This window comes from Staurois parvus, unplaced genomic scaffold (assembly GCF_062004578.1).
Source record: "Staurois parvus isolate SC_StPar_1 unplaced genomic scaffold, SC_StPar_1.0 ptg000049l, whole genome shotgun sequence".
In the NCBI taxonomy this organism is placed as follows: domain Eukaryota; kingdom Metazoa; phylum Chordata; class Amphibia; order Anura; family Ranidae; genus Staurois; species Staurois parvus.
Window position 1 is genome coordinate 1202355 of NW_028317845.1, and position 22550 is coordinate 1224904.

At 41.7% G+C, this 22550-nt stretch overlaps 1 protein-coding gene across 5 annotated transcripts in view; it reads right to left on the minus strand.

Moving 5' to 3' along the window:
* STK25 (serine/threonine kinase 25) overlaps positions 1–21816 on the minus strand; it is a 36357-nt gene extending 14541 nt beyond the window's left edge. For 2 of the 5 annotated variants that reach the window (XM_089665647.1, XM_089665642.1), the window contains exons 1-2: positions 21378–21816; positions 1926–2156 (exon numbers count right to left, since the gene is read on the minus strand). In XM_089665647.1, the coding sequence (XP_089521773.1) occupies positions 1926–2156; positions 21378–21407 (261 nt within the window). In that variant the 5' untranslated portion in view covers positions 21408–21816. The remainder of the gene's footprint in view (positions 1–1925; positions 2157–21377) is intronic. The other 3 variants (XM_089665640.1, XM_089665641.1, XM_089665639.1) reach the window with 3 other exon arrangements.
* Positions 21817–22550: the final 734 nt, after the last annotated feature.

Sequence of the window (22550 nt, forward strand, 5' to 3'; positions counted from 1 at the left end):
TTTTTACAGGCTAACACTGCACCAAAAGAAGATTGTTCTGCGAATGAAGGCACATTGTGAAACTATGAAAACATCCTTCGGGTGCCTTCATTTACAGGACATCGCATTCTAGTGTGATGTTACAATTTATTTGGCTTCCCTAGCACAGGGCTAGTTCACACCAGATGCAGTCCAATGTGTTTTCATTCTGCATCAAAACACATGTACAGTGTTTATCATGGATTCCAATAGCCCTAGTTCACACCAGTGCAGACAAAAAAAAAAAAAAACAAGTAGAAAATTGACAGGGTTTTTTTTTAATGGAAAGCAGCTAAACACAACAAAAATGCACTGTTCTCAATTGAGGGGAAAAAAATGCACCAGAATGCATCAAAAATGCTCAAGCAAAAACACATTCGGAAAGTAGAAATTTTACTGTCAAGCAGCCATCAGGGAAGAACATTTCCACGCTGATCCATTGTATACTTTCAACTTATTGGTCAGTGCAGAGTTTTCCTCGTTGTTACTTTGTACATTCCTAGAATATCAACTGCCTGTATCATAAGATAAATAACAAATGTTTGCTTTTTCAGTGAATTGACTGTAATGACTTATCTCATTTCGGAGGTCTTTACCTCACATATTTAACAAATTTGCACTATTTACCTCACATTTGATATTTTACTTTGGTGAGTTGACTATTTTATTATTGTATGCAATATTTCCCCCCCAAAACCCCCCCTACATATATCGCATGAGAATGGTTACAGAATTGATCCCTAGAATGCAGAACATTGCTGTAAACTGACCTTCCTGTGTTCCTTCTCCACATTCCAGTGCATTCTCTACCTAAGCAAGACCCATTAGCCGCCTGTGACATGGTCATTGGCTCCCTTGTTTTTCCCTGACCAAAATCTCGTCCCCTACCTTCATCCATATTTGTCTACCTGACAAGCACTAAGGTACGTTTCACACAGGTGACAACTCAACTGAATCCTAAAACAGCAGCCACACAGTGTAGTACACCTGCCCTGGCAAATATAACTTGGCTTGCAGTTTGACAAGTGGAACAGCCTGTCAAACTCACTCATTGATGACAACAGGACTGCGCCAAAACCACAAGCCAAACTCTTGGAAGTTTTAGTGCAGTATTTTAATACAAAATCTCACTTGGGTTTTAGAAAAGATAAAAGCCCACAAAAACAAATTAACAAGGCAGCAGTATTGCCTCCTGGATGCACATGGCAGCCGCTGTTCTACTGCTCTCTGATAAGCAATCCACCACAGGTTATCAGAGAGCAGTAAAGACTGGCACTCATTGGAAAAAGCACCGAAAGGTGCCTCAAGAAATAATAAACATCCTGGCAACAAAGTATATTCATCTGTAAATCTGGTAAGAATATACACATTCCACCTAAGATTTTATTTTCTTAACCACCTCAGTATCTACAAAAACTGAAAAAAAGCACAATGAAGAGGAGAATATGTATTTCTGGAGTGTCTTCAGCACAGCTGAGGTCACAGGCACAATGTGAAGGGCCAATCAGAGTGGCACTGTGCCCTGTGATCGCTGCAAACCAATCACAGCTATCACAAGAGTAAACACTGTTCAGCCCATTCACAACAGAGTAAGCTCCCCTTCCATTATTGGTGATAGGCTGAATGTTTGCAATCTGATCCTCATCCAAGTCATTCAGTTAAATGAAAGAAGTAAGGTCTAAAAGCGAGTACTTTAGATTCATATTTTCTGCAGGATCTTCAGCCAGCAAGAACCTGCATTCATGTATTAAAATATGCCTGTGTGAAAGAACCCTAAAAGTCCATCTTGTGGCAAGAGTACAGTTCCTTTAGTGGGTGCACATGGTGAAGTGGGGAACACCTCTGAGTACTGCAGTTATAGAAAGGATCTCCTCGCAACTGATATGATTGACGGGTTAGGAAATTACCTTTAGATAGGAGCCATAGTAGCGAGTGATGTAAGGGCTGTCACACTGGCTCAGAACAGTGATCTCTTGTTGAATGTCTTCAATCTCATCCTCTGCCTCTTCTAAATCTATGATTTTAATTGCCACCACTTCTTTGCTGCGGTTATCTATGCCCTTGTACACTTCTCCAAATGAACCCTTCCCAATCCGCTCCAACTTCGTAAACAGGCGTTCTGGATCCATCCTGGATCCCTAAAGATGAAAAATAAGAGCAGACATAATAAAAGAAATTAGAAAAAAAAAACCTATAAAACATTGATAGCTCAAAGCTAGTTTTGTAGTCCATTTTGTCAGTTTAAAACAAGAAATTTGGGGTATAAAAAAAATAAAAAAACCTATATATTCATCTCTATGTCCCATGTTGGCTCTAAAGACCAAGAACAGAGCGATCACATCAGCACTGTTCTTGGTCTACTCTGAGTGGAGAGCGGTGACTGTCAGTCACCACTCTCCACTATGCTCCTCCAATGCTCACTGGAGCACCAAGATGGGGAGGTGGGTTGGTGCAGCTGGCTTCAGCTCTCAGCTCCATGTTGAAAGGGAGAGCCAGCTGTCAATCAGAGTCTGGAGCGACCGGCCTTGCATGTCAGCTGACAGTGGACTATAACCTGCCGATTTTGGGTCACAGGAGAGCAAAAGTAAGCACACTCCTGTGACCCACAAGTCACACAGTGACTGGCTCTACTTCTCTTTTAAGATCATTTTAGTTGCATAGGTTATTATTGCAGAATATAACCATTTTAAATTAAAGCTGATCTCCAGGCATATGCATCAGGTAAAATATGTATTGAACGTGTCACCATTTTTCGAAATATATTTCGAAAAGGTGCTACTGACAACAATTTTTCACCACGTGTCAGTAACAACCCATGTGATCCATACATATAAAGAAACCAAAACAAATATGTTTAGAAATGAAGTTATGTGTAATAAAATGGAATGACACAGGGAAAAGTATTGAACATGGTAACTGAAATTTATTTAATACTCTGTAAAAAATCCTTTGTTGGTAATGACAGCTTCAAGATGTCTCCTGTATGGAGAAACTAGTCGCATGCATTGCTCAGGTGTGATTTTGTCCCATTCTTCCACACAAACAAATCTTGAAGGTTTTGTGGGCCTCTTCTATGAATTCTGATCTTTAGTTCTTTCCATAGATTTTCTGTTGGATTCAAGTCAGGTAATTGAGTGGCCATTCTAGCAGCTTTATTTCTTTCTTTGAAACTAATTGAGAGTTTCTTTGGCTTAGTGTTTGGGATCATTGTCTTGCTGAAAAGTCCATCCTCATTTTATCTGCTTCATCCTGGTAGATGGCAGCATATTTTTATCAAGAATGTCTTGGTACATTTTTCCATTCATCTTTCCTTCAATTAAATGAAGTTTGCCAGTACCGTATGCTGAAAAACAGCTCCACACCATGATGTTTCCACCTCCTTGCTTCACTGTTGGTATGGGGTGATGTGCAGTGCTATTTGACCTCTAAGCACGGTGTGTATTATGGCATCCAAAGAGTACAATTTTGGTTCTGGCCGGACTATATTCTCCCAGTATTTCACAGTCTTGTCTAAATGTTCTGCAGCAAACTTTAAATAAGCTTCAACATGCTTTTTCTTCAGCAATGGAGTCTTCCATGGTGAGTGTGCATACAGACCATAGCGGTTGAGTGCATTACTTCTTGTTTTCTTTGTAACAATTGTACCTGCTAATTCCAGGTCTTTCTGAAGCTCTCCACAAGTGTTCCTTGGCTCTTGGACAACTCTTCTGATAAGTATTTTCACTCCTCTGTCAGAAATCTTGTGAGAAGCATCTGGCCGTGGCCGGTTTATGGGGAAATGATGTCCTTTCCACTTCCAGATTATGGCCCCTTTCCAGTGTTCACTGGAACATTCAGAAGTTTAGAAATTGTTCTGTAACCAATGCCATCAGTATGTTTTCCAACAATAAGGTTGCAAAGATCTTGAGAGAGCTCTTTGTTTTTACCCATCATGAGATGTGACACCTTGGTAATGAGACACCTTTTTATAGTTGAAACTGAACCAGCTGCTATTAATTTGTACTGACTAGGGGCAGGATTGCTTTCTAATTACCGATAGATTTCAGCTGATGTCTTGGCTTTCCATGCCTTTTTGCACCTCCCTTTCTTCAAGCGTTCAGTACTTTTTTTTTTTTTTTTTTTTTTTTTTTTTAATTTAAATATTTATTGAATTTTTCATATTAATACAAATACCCACAGAGGGAAACAATTCATATATAAATATACATTTATAACATTTCTACATTTATCCCTTCTAAAAACTCTTTTCTTTCCCCTTCCACCCCGACCCTTCCCCCCCCTCCTCCCCCTCCACCCCCTCTGCAATCTCTATCCCATTTTACTCTCACGAGGCATTTTTGACTGACATCTTAGTTCATAATTTCCTATATTTCTCTTTTAATCCTGCTTTTTCCCACTTTTCCCATCTCATGTAATAAACTCCCATGCTATCTTCCTGCATATGATATGATCTTTCCATTCTGCCTATCTGGTTTACTCTATTAATCCAGTCTTCCTCCTTCGGTACCTCAGTTTTCTGCCAAAACTTGGGAATCAACCCTTTCGCCGCATTTAAGAAGTACCAGACGCCTGAGTTTTTATATTTATTTACAGATGTCTCCACGTTATGTAGGAGGCACTTTGTTGGGTCTAACCCAATGTCAATTTCAGTTATTTCTTCAATCAATTTAACTATGCCCTTCCAAAAAACCTGGATTTTCGGACATTCCCACCATATGTGAAACACCGTGCCCATCTCTCCACATCCTCTCCAACACATTTTTGATTTTTCCCCATTCATCTTGTGCTCAACACTCGGTGTAATGTGCCATCGTGTCACACACTTATAATTAATCTCAACCTCTCTCATACTAACATTCTCGTGTATCAATCTAAACATCTTTCTCTGTTTGTCCTCGTCGAACCCAACTTCCATATCCCTTTCCCATTTTGTTATAAAACTTAACTTTGTGTTTGTGTCTAATTCAGTGAGTATTCTATAAATTTTTGAAGTACCGTGCTTCCCATCCCTTCGTGTTTCTAACAGCCTTTCAAACATATTCCACTCCTGTTTTAATCTCAAGGGTTTCGGGAGGTTTCCAATAAAGCATTTCAATTGATGATATTTCCACTCATCTATTCTAATAAAAATATCTCCCTTCTTCTCTATTAAATCTTTAAGTTATCTCAATTCCCCCTCCACCAGAACGTCTCTCAGTTGGGTATCCTCCTTTCTAAACCATCTCCCTGATATCTCATCCCTTCCCGGGGGAAAGTACTCAGTGTTTGTGAGAGGCATTAGTATTGAATTAAATTCCCATTTCATGTTTTTGTGTAAATTATCCCATACCCTTAGAACATTTAAAGTGTAGATACTTGTGGTTTCTTTAATTCCCCTAAACTGTGCTGGAACCCATTTCATCTGACTCAATCTAATTCCACTAAGATCATTTTCAATAGTTACCCAACTTTTCCCCTTGTGGTTAAATGTCCAATCATATATTCTTGCTAAAACGACTGCTTTATAGTATCTCTTGACATCTGGAAGACCCAATCCCCCTTTCTCTTTAATCCTACTCAATGTTTCATATGCTATTCTAGGTTTTTTATTCCTCCATATGTATCTTGTTAACATTTTTTTTATTATCCTAAAGAAGGCCTCTGGGATTTTAATTGGTACCATTTGAAATCTATACAATATTTTAGGCATAATTACCATTTTGACCAAGTTTATACGTCCTATCCAGGATGGGTTTCCTCCTTCTAGTCTTTTTAAATCTTCCCTAATCTCGTTTATCAAAGAAATATAATTTAATCTATACAAATGCTTAGGTGAGGCGGTGAGTTTTATTCCTAGGTATTTTATCTCTTTTTCTCTCCATATAAAGGGGAATTCTTTTTGTAGTTTTTCTTTCTCCTTCTTTGATATATTAATATTCAAGATCTCTGTTTTCGTTGGGTTAATTTTTAGGTTTGATAGTTCACCGTACTCCTTCAGAATCTTCATTATATTTGGGAGAGTTATTCGGGGGTTCCCCACATAGAACAGTAAGTCGTCCGCAAAGGCCGCTACTTTATGTTCTATAGTTTCTATCTGAATTCCCTTTACCGCTCCACTGTTCCTTATTATTGACAACAGAGGCTCGAGTGACAACACATATAGTAAAGGGGACAGTGGGCAGCCCTGTCTTGTTCCATTAGACATTCCAATGGGTTCCGATCTCTCCCCATTTATCGTGATGATTGCAGTAGGCTCCCTATATAATTTACTTATCCACTCACGCATTCTATCTCCTATCCCCAGCACTTTTAAGTTGTCCATCATAAAGCCCCAGTCCACTCTATCAAAAGCCTTCTCTGCATCAATTGACAAGAGCACCACCGGGGCTTTCCCTTTTCTACTTTTCTGGATAAGCATCAGGGTTCTCAGGCCGTTATCTCTACCCTCCCTCCCAGGTACGAAACCCACCTGATCTCCATGGATCCATTCAGGCATCAGATCTCTCAACCTGTTTGCCAAAACCTTTGCATACAGTTTAGTATCTGTGTTCAATAATGAAATAGGTCTATAGCTGGAGCACTGAGATGGATCTTTTCCCTCCTTATGAATAAGTACTACGTGGGCCTGTAAAGATTCTCTCCTCACTTCCATCCCACCTCCCAAAGCATTCATATATTTTTCCAGTTTGGGTAACAGCACTTCACTAAATTTCTTATAGTACTTAACTGTATATCCATCCGGACCTGGGCTTTTCCCCCCCCCCTGTATTTCTTAATGCTGTTTTAATTTCTTCCTGGGAAATTTCCACGTCCAAGGAGTTCAACTGTGCTTCACTTAGTTTTGGTAATCCCGCGTTTTTTAAATATATCATCTTTTTTTCATTAATTCCCTCTTGAGCTTCTTTTAGGGGACCTTGGGGACTAATGTTATATAACTTTCTATAATACTCCGTAAACACTTTAATAATCTCTTTAGTTGAGTGTGCCAGCTCCCCCTTAGAGCTTTTTATCTTTTCTATATAATTCCTGTTTTTCTTTTTATTCAAAGCTCTCATTAGATATTTTCCTGGTCTATCTCCCCATCTATATCTCTCGTTTAAAACCCTGTTGTATACTCTTCTCTTCTCCTCGTCCATCAACCTCTCTAGCTCATCTTTTTTATCCATCAACTTCTGTCTTATATCTTTTGTTATCTTCTTTTTATGGATCTGCTCTAGGTCCAGTATTTCTTTTAGAAGCCTACTGACCCTCTCTCTTCTTTCTTTTTTCTTCCTTGCTCCTGCCGCAATCAAGATTCCTCTTATAAAAACCTTGTGACTTTCCCAAACTGTAGCCGTCGATACTTCCTCTGTTTCGTTCTCCTTAAAATAGACCTTTATCTCTTTCTCTATTTTCTGGGCTAAGTCCTCATCCAGAAGAAGAGCCTCATTTAATCTCCACCCCAATCCTCCTGTCAGCCTTCTTCCCCATCCCATTTTCATTACGACCGGGGCATGATCCGAGAACGTTCTTGTCTCTATATCAATTTTTACCAGATGTTCTATAAGTTGATGTTCTATTAAGATATAATCTAATCTTGAGTACATCTCATGTGCATTAGAGAAGAAGGTGTAGTCTCTGTCTTTCATATGCATTATTCTCCAGGTGTCCACTAGTTGATACTCATGCATCACTCTCCTCAGAGCTCTCAGAGACCTATTCCCCTCTCTTTGCACAGAGGAGGTATTATCCTTTTGTGGGTCCATACAAAAATTTAAATCTCCTGCGACTATCAATCGCCCTTTTTTAAATTCCATTAATTTTTTCAACAGACCCTTCATATACATCTCCGGGTTTTTATTAGGGCAGTATATATTGGCTAAAGTGCACTCAATCCCCTGAAGTTTACCTTTTAAGAATAAAAATCTCCCCTCCGGGTCAGTTCTTCTGTCCTCTAGCTCAAATCTCATATTCTTTGCCAAACCTATTGCAACCCCTTTTGCTCTTTTAATTGGAGAGTCTGCATAATACCATATTGGATAGTATTTAGATTTCAATTTCACATTTGCCTCTATCTCAAAGTGCGTCTCCTGTAAAAATACCACTGACGTTGCCCTATGATGTAACTCCTTAAACAACTTAAATCTCTTCCCTGGACAACTTAACCCGTTCACATTATAGGTCACAAACTGTATTTCTTCCATCCTTCCCAGTTCACTCCATTGCTCTTCCTACTTGCCTCTTCCTCTTTACTCTTACTGTCATGCAGAGTGTTAGCCCAATACCTCCTCCCCTCCCTCCCTCTAACCCAACTCCCATCCCTCCCCACCCCCCCTCCCTCAATCTTTTTTTCCCCTCTACCCATATTTAGGCTTAAATACTGCCTATAAACCATTTGTGGATCAATTTCCACCATTGATTTGATGCTTTGGGAGTAAGCTCCACCCATGGCCAACTAGCCTCTCCCTCAACCTCCCGAGATCCCCCCTCTCTATCCACAGAAAAATACAAAAATCTTTACTTCCCCCCTCAGCCGGAGTTCCTGCGGAATTTCCATTTCAACAAAGATGGGGCCTAGGGGGTCAAGAGAGATAAAAGAGAGGGAAAAGAGAGGGAGAGAAAAAAAAAAAAATATATTTTTCTTTTTCTCAGTTTTCCCTCTCCTCTCTCCCCACCCCCGGGCCTCCCCTCCCCCCGACCCGCTGCCAGTCCTCTTTTCTTGTATCTTCTGTTTCCCTTCTTTCTTTTTCCTCTTCTTCCCAGCCCACTATCGCCAATCTTTGCAGTTTCAGTCTGTCGCAGAAATCCCTCAGGTCCTCCGGGTATCTCAAATATGCTGTTACGCCATTTTTCCAGCCAATTAAACAAGCTGGGGTACCCCATCTATACTGAACGTTCTGTTTTCTCATTTGTTCCAACAAGGGTCTCAGGGATCTCTTCCTCCATAGGGTCTCTGGTGTTAGGTCCGCATAAATTTGGATATTTAAGTCTCCATACTTAATTAATGATCTTCCTTTTATTTTCCTCCATATCTCCTCTTTGACCCCAAATTTTTGGAACTGGACCACTGTATCTCTTGATCTTTCCTTCTCCGCAGCTTGATTAAACTTTCCTATTCTAAACACTCCATCCAGTTTAATCCCGTCTGTTTCAGGTCTGTCTCTTATGGAGTTTAGAATTTTTACAATTAGGTCATATAGTGATTCCCCTTTTACTTGCTCTGGAATTCCTCGAACTCTAAGATTACATCTTCTTTCTTTATTTTCTTGAACTTCCATCCTATAGAGCAATTTTTTCTGGGTAGTCTCCAAGTAAATTATTTTTTTCTCTAGATTATCTATGGTTTGGGCCTGATTTTTAACTTTATCCTCTGTTTCCTCCACTCTTGATAGCAGGTGTCCTAGATCATTCCGCACAACTGTCATTTCTTGCTTTATCATTTTTTCCAAATTTTTAAACATTTCTATCATCTCATTTTTATTTGGTGCTTGTAGTTCACCGTCCAATTCCCTTTTTTCCAAGCCCTCTGTTGTTAGGCTACCACAGCTACCGTTCATACCCATTGATAATCTAGGGCTGTTTCCCAGAGAAATGTCCATTTCCCCTTTTGCGCTTACGCCTTGGGCCCTTTCTGGCGTAATATTTCCTTGCGATGTAAATTTCTTTATCGTACCTGTTTGAGACCCTTTGGGCCCTGTTCCCTTAGGACCTTTGTTCTTCATTTCCTCTAAATCTCTGATTTCTTCTCTTATTCTCAAAATGGAATTATGTCAGTCCTTAAATTTTATACACCAGACAAAACAAGCTGTTTTATATTTATACTCTGCTAGGACATTTGGAGCTCTTCTCATCATTTCTTTCTTAACCCAGGGAATCCTCCCCTCCTCTCCTTCACCCCTAGGTTTCCCATATCACTCGGGGTTCCCCCATACGATCCCCAACAGCTCTCACTCACCCTTCTTCTCCAGGCAGTGGCTCCGAGCTTGAGGGATAGGGCTTTCGCAGCAGCTCAGTCCAAGGGGGGATTCCTCTGGGTTTCCCTCCTCTCCTCGTGCTCTTTGTCCAGGAACTTCAACAGAAAGAAGGGTAACTCTTTTTACTCTATTGGGTCACCAGACCCAGGATCCTTCCCTCAAGAGTCCTCCGCAGTCGGGCCCCCACCTCCAGCAACATCACTCCATTCGTGTAGTGCAGGGGAGAGCCAGCGTGTCACTACCACTCTGACAGGGAGCCGGCCGGCGTCTCTACTTCCCAGTAATGCTTTGCGGTAAGCAACGTGCTTACACCGCCCTGCTTCGATTCCCGGCAACCTGACAGTTACCCTGGAATCGCCGCTGCACGCTCTTCCTCCGGGGGTCCGTGCCCGCTCTCCTCTCCCTCCACCACACCAGTCTCTCCCCGTCTGGAGCCCCCTCGGTCAGGTAGGACTTCTCTTCATGAGGATCTCGGGAGGGTCAGTTTGAAGGTTTGTCGGAGAGCACTCACATCGTGCTCTCCGTCGCCGCCATGTTTAGGCTCCGCCCTGAATGTTACCCCTCCAATCGACTATGGCTAGGCTCACATCTAGGCGTTCAGTACTTTTATCCCTGTGTCATTCCATTTAGAACACATAACTTAATTTCTGAACTTATTTATTTTGGTTTCTTTGCATGTATGGATTGCATGGGTCGTTACCAACATGTGGAGAAAATGTTATGTCAACAGCAGCTTTAGGGCTCATGTACACAGGGTGTTTGAAAAACTTTTCTGACCGCTGGAAACTGACTGCTAGAAAACGTAGGTTAAAAACATCAGTTTAGCAATGTTTACCTACCATGTTTATGTGCGTTTAGAAGTGTTTTTAAAAGATAATCTCAGGAGACCCCCCCAAATGCCCAGAATGCACTGCAAAATAGTAAATTAACTATTTCAGACATTTTGTGAGAAATGGAGAGAACAGAAGCAGAGAGAGCAGTATGTTTTAAGATGACTTGTCTTTTCTGGTTGTATTCACTATGAATCCCATCATGAGAATAATGCGGCACGTTCCACCATTTTTTTCTGCACAAGAAACCTGGAACTGACTGTGCTGGTGTACTGGGTCCATCTGAATACATGGAAAATGCTGTGCATGCATTTTTGTTGAAGAAAAAAAAAAAGACACTGGACAGCATCTGGATGTGGACCAGCCCAAAAATACGTCTAAACACAAACACGCATAAACATGTTTACACACGGTTACAAGCGTTTGGCGTTTGAAACGCTGGTAAACTCTTCTCCTGATCGTGATTTTTGTGCTTTCAAAAAAAAAAAAAAAAAAATGCCTGTAACCTCAACTGCCTGTAAACGACTATGTGTACATGGACACATAGGAGAACATAAAAGGAGAGTTCAGGGACTGCTGAAAAAAACGCACAACTACTCCTAAACGTCAGTTTAGCAGCTGCAGTATACATGAGCCCATAGAAATATATTTACTGAGAAAAATGGTGAAGTATTCAATATTTATTTAACCCGCTTTATACTGTAAAAAATACAAATTAATGCAGTTCACTATTCATTATGCATCTTAAAGAAGCCCAAAGATGAGTCTTTTTTTGTTCAACCAGCAGAATGAATGAAGAAAAATGATTTGATTCCCCTGTCCACACATTTTGATAGATTGTATTCTGACGGCAGGGACACTTCCCTGCTGTCAGAATACATTGATCAGTGCTGCCAACTATAGCTTTCAGCTCTGATCAAGCAAGGAAAATCCAACAGGTTGGTTGTACAGAAGTCAATCGATAGAACAACTTCTGTATAACCAGCTTGCCCATACATGGATTGAAATTCAGCCAGTTCCTAGTGAACTGCCTGAATTTTGATTCATGTATGGCTGGCTAAATTATACTAACCTCCTGCAGTCCCTGTACAGCAGAGCTTAGCCTTGGGGAGGGGGATACACCACAAAGAACCAATCAGTTGTGCTGCAGCACATGAAACTGACAGAAAGAGATGCAGAGTGACAGAGAGATGATCTCATCACTCTCCTGCTTCATATTTCATTGCCCAGTCACTTGCCAGGGGAGAACAAGACCTGTGAGTGTTACCTAACTGCAGCAGAGAAAAATCAGATCTTCTCTGCCAGACAGTACACTTGATTCATAGCAAAGCTGTGCAAATCTTAGGACTGGATGGACATAATCACAAATCCTGTGCAAGGTAAAAAAATCTCCCTCATATGCTTTTCATCTGGGTATTTACAGTGTCTTGAGAAAGTATTCATACCCCTTGAAATTTTCCATATTTTGTCATGTTACAGACAAAAATTTAAATGTATTTTACTGGGATCTTATGTGATAGACCAACACAAAGTGGCACATAATTGTAAAGTGGAAGGAAAATGATAAATGGTTTTCAACATTTTTTACAAATAAATATCTGAAAAGTGTGGCATACATTTGTATTCAGTCCCTTTACTCTGATACCCCTAACTAAAATCTAGTCGAAACAATTGCATTCAGAAGTCACCTAATTAGTAAATAGAGTCCACCTGTGTGTAAATTAATCTCAGTATAAATATAACTGTTCTGTGAAGCCTTCAGAGGTTTGTTAGAGAACATTAGTGAACAAACAGCATCATGAAGGCCAAGGAACACCCCAGACAGGTCAGGGAAAAACTTGTGGAGACATTTAAAGCAGGGTTAGGTTATAAAAAATTATGCCAAGCTTTGAACATCTCACGGAGCATTGTTCAATCCATCGTTCCAAAATGGAAAGAGTATGGCACAACTGCAATTCTACCAAGAAATGGCCGTCCACCTAAACTGGCAGGCTGGGCAAGGGGAGCATTAACCGTTTCAATACCGTGCAATTTTACACCTTCCTGCCCAGGCCATTTTTCAGGTTTCAGCGCTCTCACACTTTGAATGACAATTGCGCGGTCATACAACATTGTACCCAAACTAAAATTTTATCATTTTCTTCACACAACTAGAGCTTTCTTTTGGTGGTATTTAATCACCGCCGGGGTTTTTATTTTTTGCTAAATTAACAAAAAAATACCAAAAATTTTGAAAAAAAAACACATTTTTCTTTGTTTCTGTTATAAAAGTTTACAAATAAATAATTGTTCTTCATAAATTTAGGCCGAGATGTATTCTGCTACATGTCTTTGGTGAAAATAACCCAAATTAGGATGTATTTTTTAGTTTGTAGGAAAGTTATAGAGTTCACAAACTATGGTATAGATCTGAATATTGATCAATCCTGAAGTACTGACAGCCAATCTAATATCTTGAGGTCCAAGAATGTCAGAATAGTACAGATATCCCCCAAATGACCCCTTTTTGCAGAGTAGACAGTCCGACGTACTTCATAAGAGGCATGGCGAGTTTTTTGAAGTTGTATTTTTTTGTCATAATTTTTCGGAAAATGAAAAAATTAAAAAAATTATTTTCACTATTTTTTTTTTTACATACTGTCACCAGTGCAGTACAGCGTCATCATATAACTGGCATGGCGGTGAACAGCGACACTGACTGGTGACAGTATGAAAAAAAATATATATATTTTTTATTTTTTTATTTTTTTATTATATTTAATTTTTTATTACATTTTTTTTTATTTTTTTAAGATTTTTTTTTCATATTTTACTATGACCAAAATAGTACAATGTTACCATAGTAACACTGTACTACTTTGGGGAAGTGATCAGTATTTTTTATTTTTTTTTACACAATTTGCTTATAGCAAAGAATTACTTTGCTATAAGCAAGCATTTACCTGAATGAAAATCGATTCATCCAGCTTTTTTTTTTTTTTTTTGTGCTTAGCTGTGATTTGGTCACAGCTAATCACATGACATGTGCATGTGATTAGCTGTGACCATTCACAGCTAGGCACTAGTATACAATGGATGGCATCATGAATGAAGCCATCCATTGTATACAACTGTCATGTGACCTGCTGTGATTGGTCACAGCAGGTCACATGATACCGGCAACGGGAGCCGGTACTCGGATCTGTCATCGGCCGTGTCCGAGGTGCACGGGCGGTGACAGATCGCACTGCTGCGTCGCTCTGCAACCGCACAAACCGTGCATGTGCGGGAGCACGCCAAATGGCGTGCACCCGGAATACAGGAGCACATTTCAAGCCGCCAAACGGCCATTGGCCGGGCGGCTAATGGTTAATCAGAGAAAGAGCCAAGAGGTCCATGGTAACTGGAGGAGCAGCAGAGATCTACAACTCAGGTGGGAGAATCTGTTCACAGGACAACTATTAGTCGTGCACTCCACAAATCTGTCTTTTATGGAAGAATGACAAGAAGAAATCCATTGTTGAAATAAAGCAATAAGAAGTCCCATTTGCAGTTTGCGAGAAGCCATGTGGGGGACACAGCAAACATGTGGAAGAAGGTTCTCTGGTCAGATGAGACCATAATTCAACTTTTTGGCTTAAAATCAAAACACTGTGTGGAGGAAAACTAACACTTCACATCACCCTCAACACACCATCCCCACCATGAAACATGGTGGTGGCAGCATCATGTTGTGGAGATGCAGGGACAGGGAAGCTGGTCAGAGTTGATGGGAAGATGGATTGAGTCAAACACAGGGTGATCTTAGAAGAAAACCTGTTAAGAGTCTGCAGAAGACTTGAGACTGGGGCAGAGGTTCACCTTCCAGCAGCACAATGACCCTAAACATACAGACAGAGCTACAATGGAATGGTTACATCAAAGCACATTCATGTGTTAGAATGGCCTAGTCAAAGTCCAGACCTAAATCCAATGGAGAATCTGTGGCAAGACTTAAAAATTGCTGTTTACAGACGCTCTCCATCCAATCTGTCAGAGCTTGAGCTATTTTGCAAAGAAGAATGGGCAAAAATTTTGCTCTCTAGATGTGCAAAGCTGGTAGAGACATACCCAAAAAGACTTGCAGCTGTAATTAGAGCAAAAGGTGGTTCTACAAAGTATTGACTTCGGGGTGCTGAATCCAAATGCATGCCACACTGTTCACATATTTGTAAAAAATTTAGAAAACCATTTATCATTTTCCTTCCACTTTACAATTATGTGCCACTTTGTGTTGGTCGATCACAAAATCCCAATAAAATACATTTATGTGTTTGGTTATAACATGACAAAATGTGGAAAATCCCAAGGGGGATGGATACTTTTTCAAGGCACTGTAGCTATTTCCCTGGAGTTCAGTTTTAAGCATCTATTCTTTGAAATGTATCATCTTCCCTCTCTATCTGCAAATAAAATGTATCAAAATTTAACTTTTCTGGTGCCTACCCATGGCTGTGTTAAAACAAACACAAAATTTGGACAGTCCTTGCCCCTCACCAAAATCCTGTATACTCTCCACTGAGTCAACATTCAGAGGTCCTAAGTGTGGATTCACATGTACAGTGCAAATTGAAGCTCCGTTTTCACAGCTAATTGACACTGTAGTTGTTCAGCGGTTCATGTCAGGTTTAGATTATGTTCCGGTCAGATTTACATCAGGATCAGGAAAGAAAACTGGTCTGAAATTGTGTTCACAAACTCATGGCATGCAATTCAGAAGTGGTTCTCATAGAAGTCAATGAGCCTGTAATCTGCACCTGAACCGGACCGCACTGCACAGAAATCAGACCGGACTCTTTTTCAATCCGCAATGCCAGTGCACCAGACATATGTGAACAGGCACCACAGGAAGCAATGTTATTTCACATGTCAAGCAGACTGATGGAGTTCAAACTGCATCCAATCCGCATATACAATATATTGCCAAAAGTATTGGGACACCCCTCCAAATCATTGGATTCAGGTGTTCCAATCACCTCAGTGGCCACAGGTGTATAAAATCAAGCACCTAGGCATGCAGACTGCTTCTATAAACATTTGTGAAAGAATGGGTTGCTCTCAGGAGCTCAGTGATTTCAAGCGTGGTACTGTGATAGGTTACCACCTGTGCAATAAATCCATCGGTGAAATTTCCTTGCTACTAAATATTCCACGGTCAACTGTTAGTGGTATTATAACAAAGTGGAAGCAACTGGGAACAGCAGCAACTCGGCCACGTAAAATGGCAGAGCGGGGGTCAGTGCATGCTGAAGCGCACAGTGCGTAGAAGTCTCCAACTGTCTGCAGAGTCAATAGCTAAAGACCTCCAAACTTGGTGTGGCCTTCAGATTAGCACCACAACAGTGCATACAGAGGTTCATGGAATGGGTTTTCATTGGCTGAGCAGCTGCATCTAAGCCTTTCATCACCAAGTGCAATGCAAAGCATCGGATGCAGTGGTGTAAAGCACGCCGCCACTGGACTCTAGAGCAGTGGAGACGTGTTCTCTGGAGTGATGAATTATGCTTCTCTGTCTGGCAATCCGATGGACGTGTCTTGGTTTGGCGGTTGCCAGGAGAACGCTACTTGCCTGACTGCAATATTATTATAATACAGGATCTATATAGCACCAACAGTTTGCTCAGCACTTTAAATATAACGGGAAACAATACAGCAACAATACAGTTCAATACAAGAGGGATAGGAGGGAGGGGCTAGTGGTACAACAGGTTGTAACTGTGGGGGATGGACTGGTTGGAAGAGTAGAAGATTCCATTATTAGCTGAGGGTAGGATAGGCTTCCCTGAAGAGAGAGGTTTTCAGAGATCGCCTAAAAGTGAGCAGAGTAGGTGATAGTCTGATAAATTGGGGTAGAGAGTTCCAGAGGATGGGGGAAGCTCTGGAGAAGTCCTGGAGACGAGCATGGGAGGAGGAGACAAGGGAGCTAGAGAGTAGGAGGTCGTGCGAGGAGCGTAGAGTACGGTTTGGGTGATATTGAGAGACACGATCGGTGAGGTAATTTGGGGCAGAGTTATAAATGGCTTTATACGTTATTGTTAATGTTTTGAATTTTATCCGTTGGGCAATGGGAAGCCAGTGGAGGGATTGGCAGAGAGGGATGGCAGATACAGAACGGTTAGTAAGGTGGAGGAGTCTGGCAGCAGCATTCATGATAGACTGAAGAGGGGATAGCCTGCGATGAGGTAGGCCAATGAGGAGGGAGTTACAATAGTCAAGGCGAGATATAACAAGGGAGTGAATAAGTTGCTTAGTGGTTTCCTAGGTTAGGAACAGCTGTATCTTGGAGATGTTGCGGAGGTGAAGTCTACAAGATTTGGACAGTGATTGGATTTTGGACTGAAAGGACAGATGGGAGTCTAGGATTACACCTAGTACCCTGGCATGAGGGGAGGGGCTGATGATTGTGTTATTGATCTTGATGGAGAAGTCGGGGGGGGGCATGGGCTGGGGGGAATACTAAGAGTTCAGTTTTGGAAAGATTGAGTTTGAGCAAGTGGATGTGACATCCATGCCGATATGTCACTTTGTAGGTTAGTAATGCGAGAGGCGAGAGACTGAAGGGGTGAGGTGAGGGGTAGAAAGATAGATTTGTGTGTCATCAGCATAGAGATGGTACTTAAAGCCATGGGAGTTGATCAAGTGACCAAGGGAGGAGGTGTAGATGGAGAACAGAAGGGTCCAAGGACAGAACCTTGAGGGACCCCTACAGAAAGAGGGAGTGAAGAGGAGGAGGCAGCGTTATAGGTAACGCTGAAGGAGCGCTGTGATAGGTAGAAGGAGAACAAGGAGAGAGCAGAGTCTCTGAGGCCAAGAGAGTGGAGTTTTTTGAGGAGAAGGGGATGGTCAACCGTATCAAAAGCCACTGAGAGGTCAAGTAGTAAGAGTACGGAGTAGTGGCCATTGGTTTTAGCAGTTAGTAGATCATTAATGAGTTTTAGTAGGGCAGTTTCAGTGGAGTGTAGTGAGCAAAAGCCAGGCAATAAAGGGTCAAGAAGGTTGTTGTCGGTGAGGTGGGAGCTCAGGTGATTGTAGACTAAGCGTTCTAGGAGTTTAGAGGTAAATGGCAGCAGGGAGATGGTTCTTAAGTTGTTCAGGTTGGTGGGGTCCAGGGAGGGCTTTTTAAGTAAGGGAGTGATGTGTGCATGCTTTAGAGGGGAGGGGAAGGCACCGGTAGAGAGGGATAGATGTGAGTGAGGGAGCATAGGATGGAAGAAAAGGGTGACTGTAGTAGTTGTGAGGGGACAGGATCAAGGGGGTAGGTAGTAAGACGGGCTTCTGAGAAAACCTTAGTGCCCTCTTCAGTAGTAGCAAGGTCAAAAGAGGAAGGTTTAGTATAAGGTATGGTAAGTGGGATGGATGTCTGTGCAGTGGCGATGCCCCTACGAATTGCGTCAATCTTGCTTTTGAAATGATTTGCAATCTCGTGAGCAGTGAGTGAGGTACTGGGTGGAGGTGGAGAAAGTAGAGAGTTAAAAGTAGAGAAAAGATGACGAGGACTGGATGACAAGCTATTGATGAGAGTGACAAAGTAGGCTTGTTTGGCAGCATGAAGGGAGGAATTGCATGTTAAGAAAGCAGATTTATATAGGGTGAATGCTTGTTGAGCTTTGAAGGCAAATTTGTCTTTATTAGATTTTGTATCAAATTAAACAGTACATAGCAAGAAAATAATAAGAATATCGACAATGGAATGGGCAAAAAATTAACAACATAGATATCAGTATGATCCATGGGGAGGAAGGAAGATGAATCCAAACATAGCTACAAAGGGGGCATCCCCAGATAGGTGATATTCAACAATAATGTGATAATTCCAAGAGAATACATCCAGACAGAGAGAAAATTAGAAAAAGAGCAGAGAGAAAAAAAAAAAAAAGGGGGGGGGGAGAAAAAGGGGGAAGGGAGACACCAGATGTAAAGATATTAAAGGAGGAGAGGAAAGCAAAGGAAGAGGGTCGGGAGACGGACATGGCAATAAGTGTAGACAAGGTGACCATCCATCAGTATCCCAGCAGAATTATCCCACCGGTCAGATTGTTGAAATTTGGTTTTACGCCACAATCGCTCCACCGCATGACTATGTCGTTTAAGATTTCTGGCGTCGTCAGTCTGCCAAGGTTGTAATGGTCGGGGCCTGATGCTTCGTGTTGTTAGAGGAGCAAGTTAGTCTAATGTGGATGAAAGCGAACTGTTGTAGACAGCAGTGGCCAGGGCAGGACAGGGGAGAGATTCTGTCATAGAGTTGGTCAGTTGCAGAGTGGAAAGGAGCAGGGTTCAAGGTGTAAGTGTAAAATTTGTTGGAGGGGGGATTGTGGTGTAGGGTTGTTTTTCAGGGGTTGGGCTTGGCCCCTTAGATCCAGTGAAGGGAACTCTTAAGGCGTCAGCACACCAAGACATTTTGGAACATTTCATGCTCTGAACATTGTGGGGACAGTTTGGAGATGGCCCTTTCCTGATCCAACATGACTACGCACCAGTGCACAAAGCAAGGTCTATAAAGACATGGATGAGCGCGTTTGGTGTGGAGGAACTTGACTGGCCTGCACAGAGTCCTGATCTCAACCTGATAGAACACCTTTGGAATGAATTAATGGAGACTGCAAGCCAGGCCTTCTCATCCGACATCAGTGCCTGACCTCACAAATGCTCTTCTGGAAGAATGGTCAAACATTCCCATAGACACACTCCTAAACCTTATGGACAGCCTTCCCAGAAGAGTTGAAGCTGTTATTAGGGAAGCGCCAAAACGTTTCGGCCGAAAACACCCCTTTCGACCATCGGCAGATATGAAAAAAGCACTGATACAGGTGCTGAAAAAAACCAGCCACTCGGTAGTTCTCAGCCTTACCTGAGAAACCATAGAACGATCCCGGCGCTGGGGATAGAGATTAGTGAAGGAAACATGGCCTCCACTCATACCTATGCCCTTGGAGGACCAAAGTGATGTCACTTCTGGTCATTTTTTTTTTCTCTTAAAGCACTAGATCAATGCTTTTTTTTTATCTAATGCTTTACATTGCAGAGGAGAGATGTGGGGTCCTATTGACCCCATATCTCTCCAAAAAGAGGACCTGTCACTAATTATTTCTATCATAAGGGATGAATGCATTTCTTGTGATAAGAATAAAAGTGATTAAAAAATTTTTTTAAGGGGACAGTGCAAAAAAAAAAAAAAAAAAAGCAACGTTAAATAAATTAAAAAAAAAAAAGTTTAAAGTGCCCCTGTAGTGGTGATCGCATACATAGATCATGCCCACATATATAAATGGTGTTCAAACCACACACGTAAGGTATCACCACGAACGTCAGAGCAAGAGCAATGATCCTCACATTAGACCTCCTCTGTAACGTTACACTGCTAACCTGTAGGAATTTTTAAAGCATCACTCATGGAGATTTTTAAGTACCGCAGTTTCACGCCATTCCAAGAGCATGCGCAATTTTAAAGTGTGACATGTTGGGGATCTATTTACTCGCCGTAACATCCTCTTTCATATTTTACAAAGAAATGGGGGTTAATATTGGTTTTTTTAATCAGTGTATTTTTTCCAAAAAATATATATTCATTTTTTAAAACTGCGCATTTCGGTTTCGGTGAAGTGCATTTTGAATTTTAGTTTTCGGTTGAATTTTCATTTCGGTGCACCATCAGCTGTTATAGATGCAAAGGGTGGGCCAACTCAATATTGAACCCTATGAACTAAGACTGGGATGCCATTAAAATTCATGTATGTGTAAAGGCAGGCATCCCAATACTTTTGGCAATATAGTGTATGTGAACTAGATTTTAGTGATTTTGTTGCATTAAGGTGTGCCCCAAATTCAAATTGTTTCAGCATATAAATCCAAACAGAAGTGGGCTGCTACTACCTGTCAAATGTATCAGGCTTAAAGCACATTAGCTCACTGTGCCTGACTAGCAGTCTCCATCCGCTTAGAAGTCCAATTCCAAAAATGTCAGCAACAGGTGAATACAAAAATCTTCTTTATGGCATAAAGGACTAAAAATATTCCATGGCAAATTTACACTAATGTGTTTCAGTCTAAAAACAGTCATGAATTAGGTCTGCTTTTAGACTGAAATGCATTAGCATAAGTTTGCCATGGAATATTTTTACTTTATGCAATAAAGATTTTTGTATTCACCTGTTGCTGACATTTTTGGAATTGGACTTGTTCTAATGTATAGACTTAAGTAATGTTTCTATGCATACATGTGCATCTGTGGGACACGGAATGTCTCCGCTGAATATGATTGGATGTGGGCTTTGACAGCATGCTGGCGGGTGGGTTAGGACTTGTGTCTGCTCACGCCTACAGGTAACCACTCATCCTAGCAGCTCCATGTGATCAGAGGCTCTTACTGGCCCTGGATGCAGGCAATGTGAGTCCAGGGCTGGTATGTCTGGCCACAGCTAATCAGTCGCTGCCACGTCCAGAGGCCACGTTTAGAATGTAGCAGCCTTTGCGCTTGTCTGAGCCAGGACTAGGTGTAGTAATATGACCATGCTGGCTGTGTATGACCAATAATAAACATTTTTTTAAATGAAACGACTGTAACAATAAGCAGATATATTACCTGTGCTGGAAATTCTCGCAGATGGGCCATGCTGTTGCGGGTCTGCTCCGCTCAGTGAGCGATCGGCCAGGTTTGGTCTAGGACGCGCAGTCTATGGAGCGCTGTACACGAATCCCCCCACATCGCACTCCTGCAGACAGAGCTAAACACTGGAGAAAGGATATGGTCTCCTCAGTCGGGGTGAGGTACCAGGACACAGGCACACAGCACTAATACAGGAGTGCACATATCACAGGGAAGATGAATTATACATTCCTGCCCACTCACAGTTCACATTTCAGTAACCAGAGAGGATTATTGTTCTATATGGCAGCTGCTCAGTGCAACGCTGTTCTGTTCAGAGCCTACAAGGAGAGCCTCCTCTACATCCCCCGGGGGAACCCCGACCCTACTACACAACAGGCCTCCTCCCCAGACCCCCCTATACAGACCCCTACTCGACAGCAACACTGAGTGACGTCACCGTCGCAGGGAATGCTGGGGCTCGTATTGCCCGCACTATACATTCCCTGCACCACTAGGAGAACGGGAACTACACGTTGTACGCACGGGAGCTACGCACGTGACTGGAGCTAGGCGTGACGTCACGGGGCAGGCGGCTGCCTCTCCCTCTACCCCAATGGCAGCAGCCTGGCGTGAGATATGATTGGTCAGTGAGGAGGCTAGTAATGAATATATCTGCCATGTGTTGGAGGGATACCACCGCTGGTTGCCATAGCTACCCTAGTATTCGCCAGTTGGCGCCTGACATGGCCATGCCTGTATTGTAGTAGCAGGGTTGTTATTTTTTTGTTTTTTTTTTTAGCTAGGTGAATTTCGGTCTTTTGCTTGTTTGATCAGTTAGATGTGTTTAACCACTAGCCTACAGGGCACTTATACCCCCTTCCTGCCCAGGCCAATTTCCAGCTTTCAGCGCTGTTGCACTTTGAATGACAATTGCGCGGTCATGCAACACTGTACTCATATGACATTTTTATAATTTTTTTGTGACAGACCTTTATTTTGGCGGTATTTATTAACCTCTGGGTTTTTTAATTTTTCTTAAACCAAAAACCACAGAAAAATTTGAAAAAAAAAAATGTTTTTTCTTAGTTTTTGTTATAAAATTTTGTACATTAGTGATTTTTCTCCTTCACTGATGTGCGCTAATGAGGCTGCAGTGATGGGCACTGA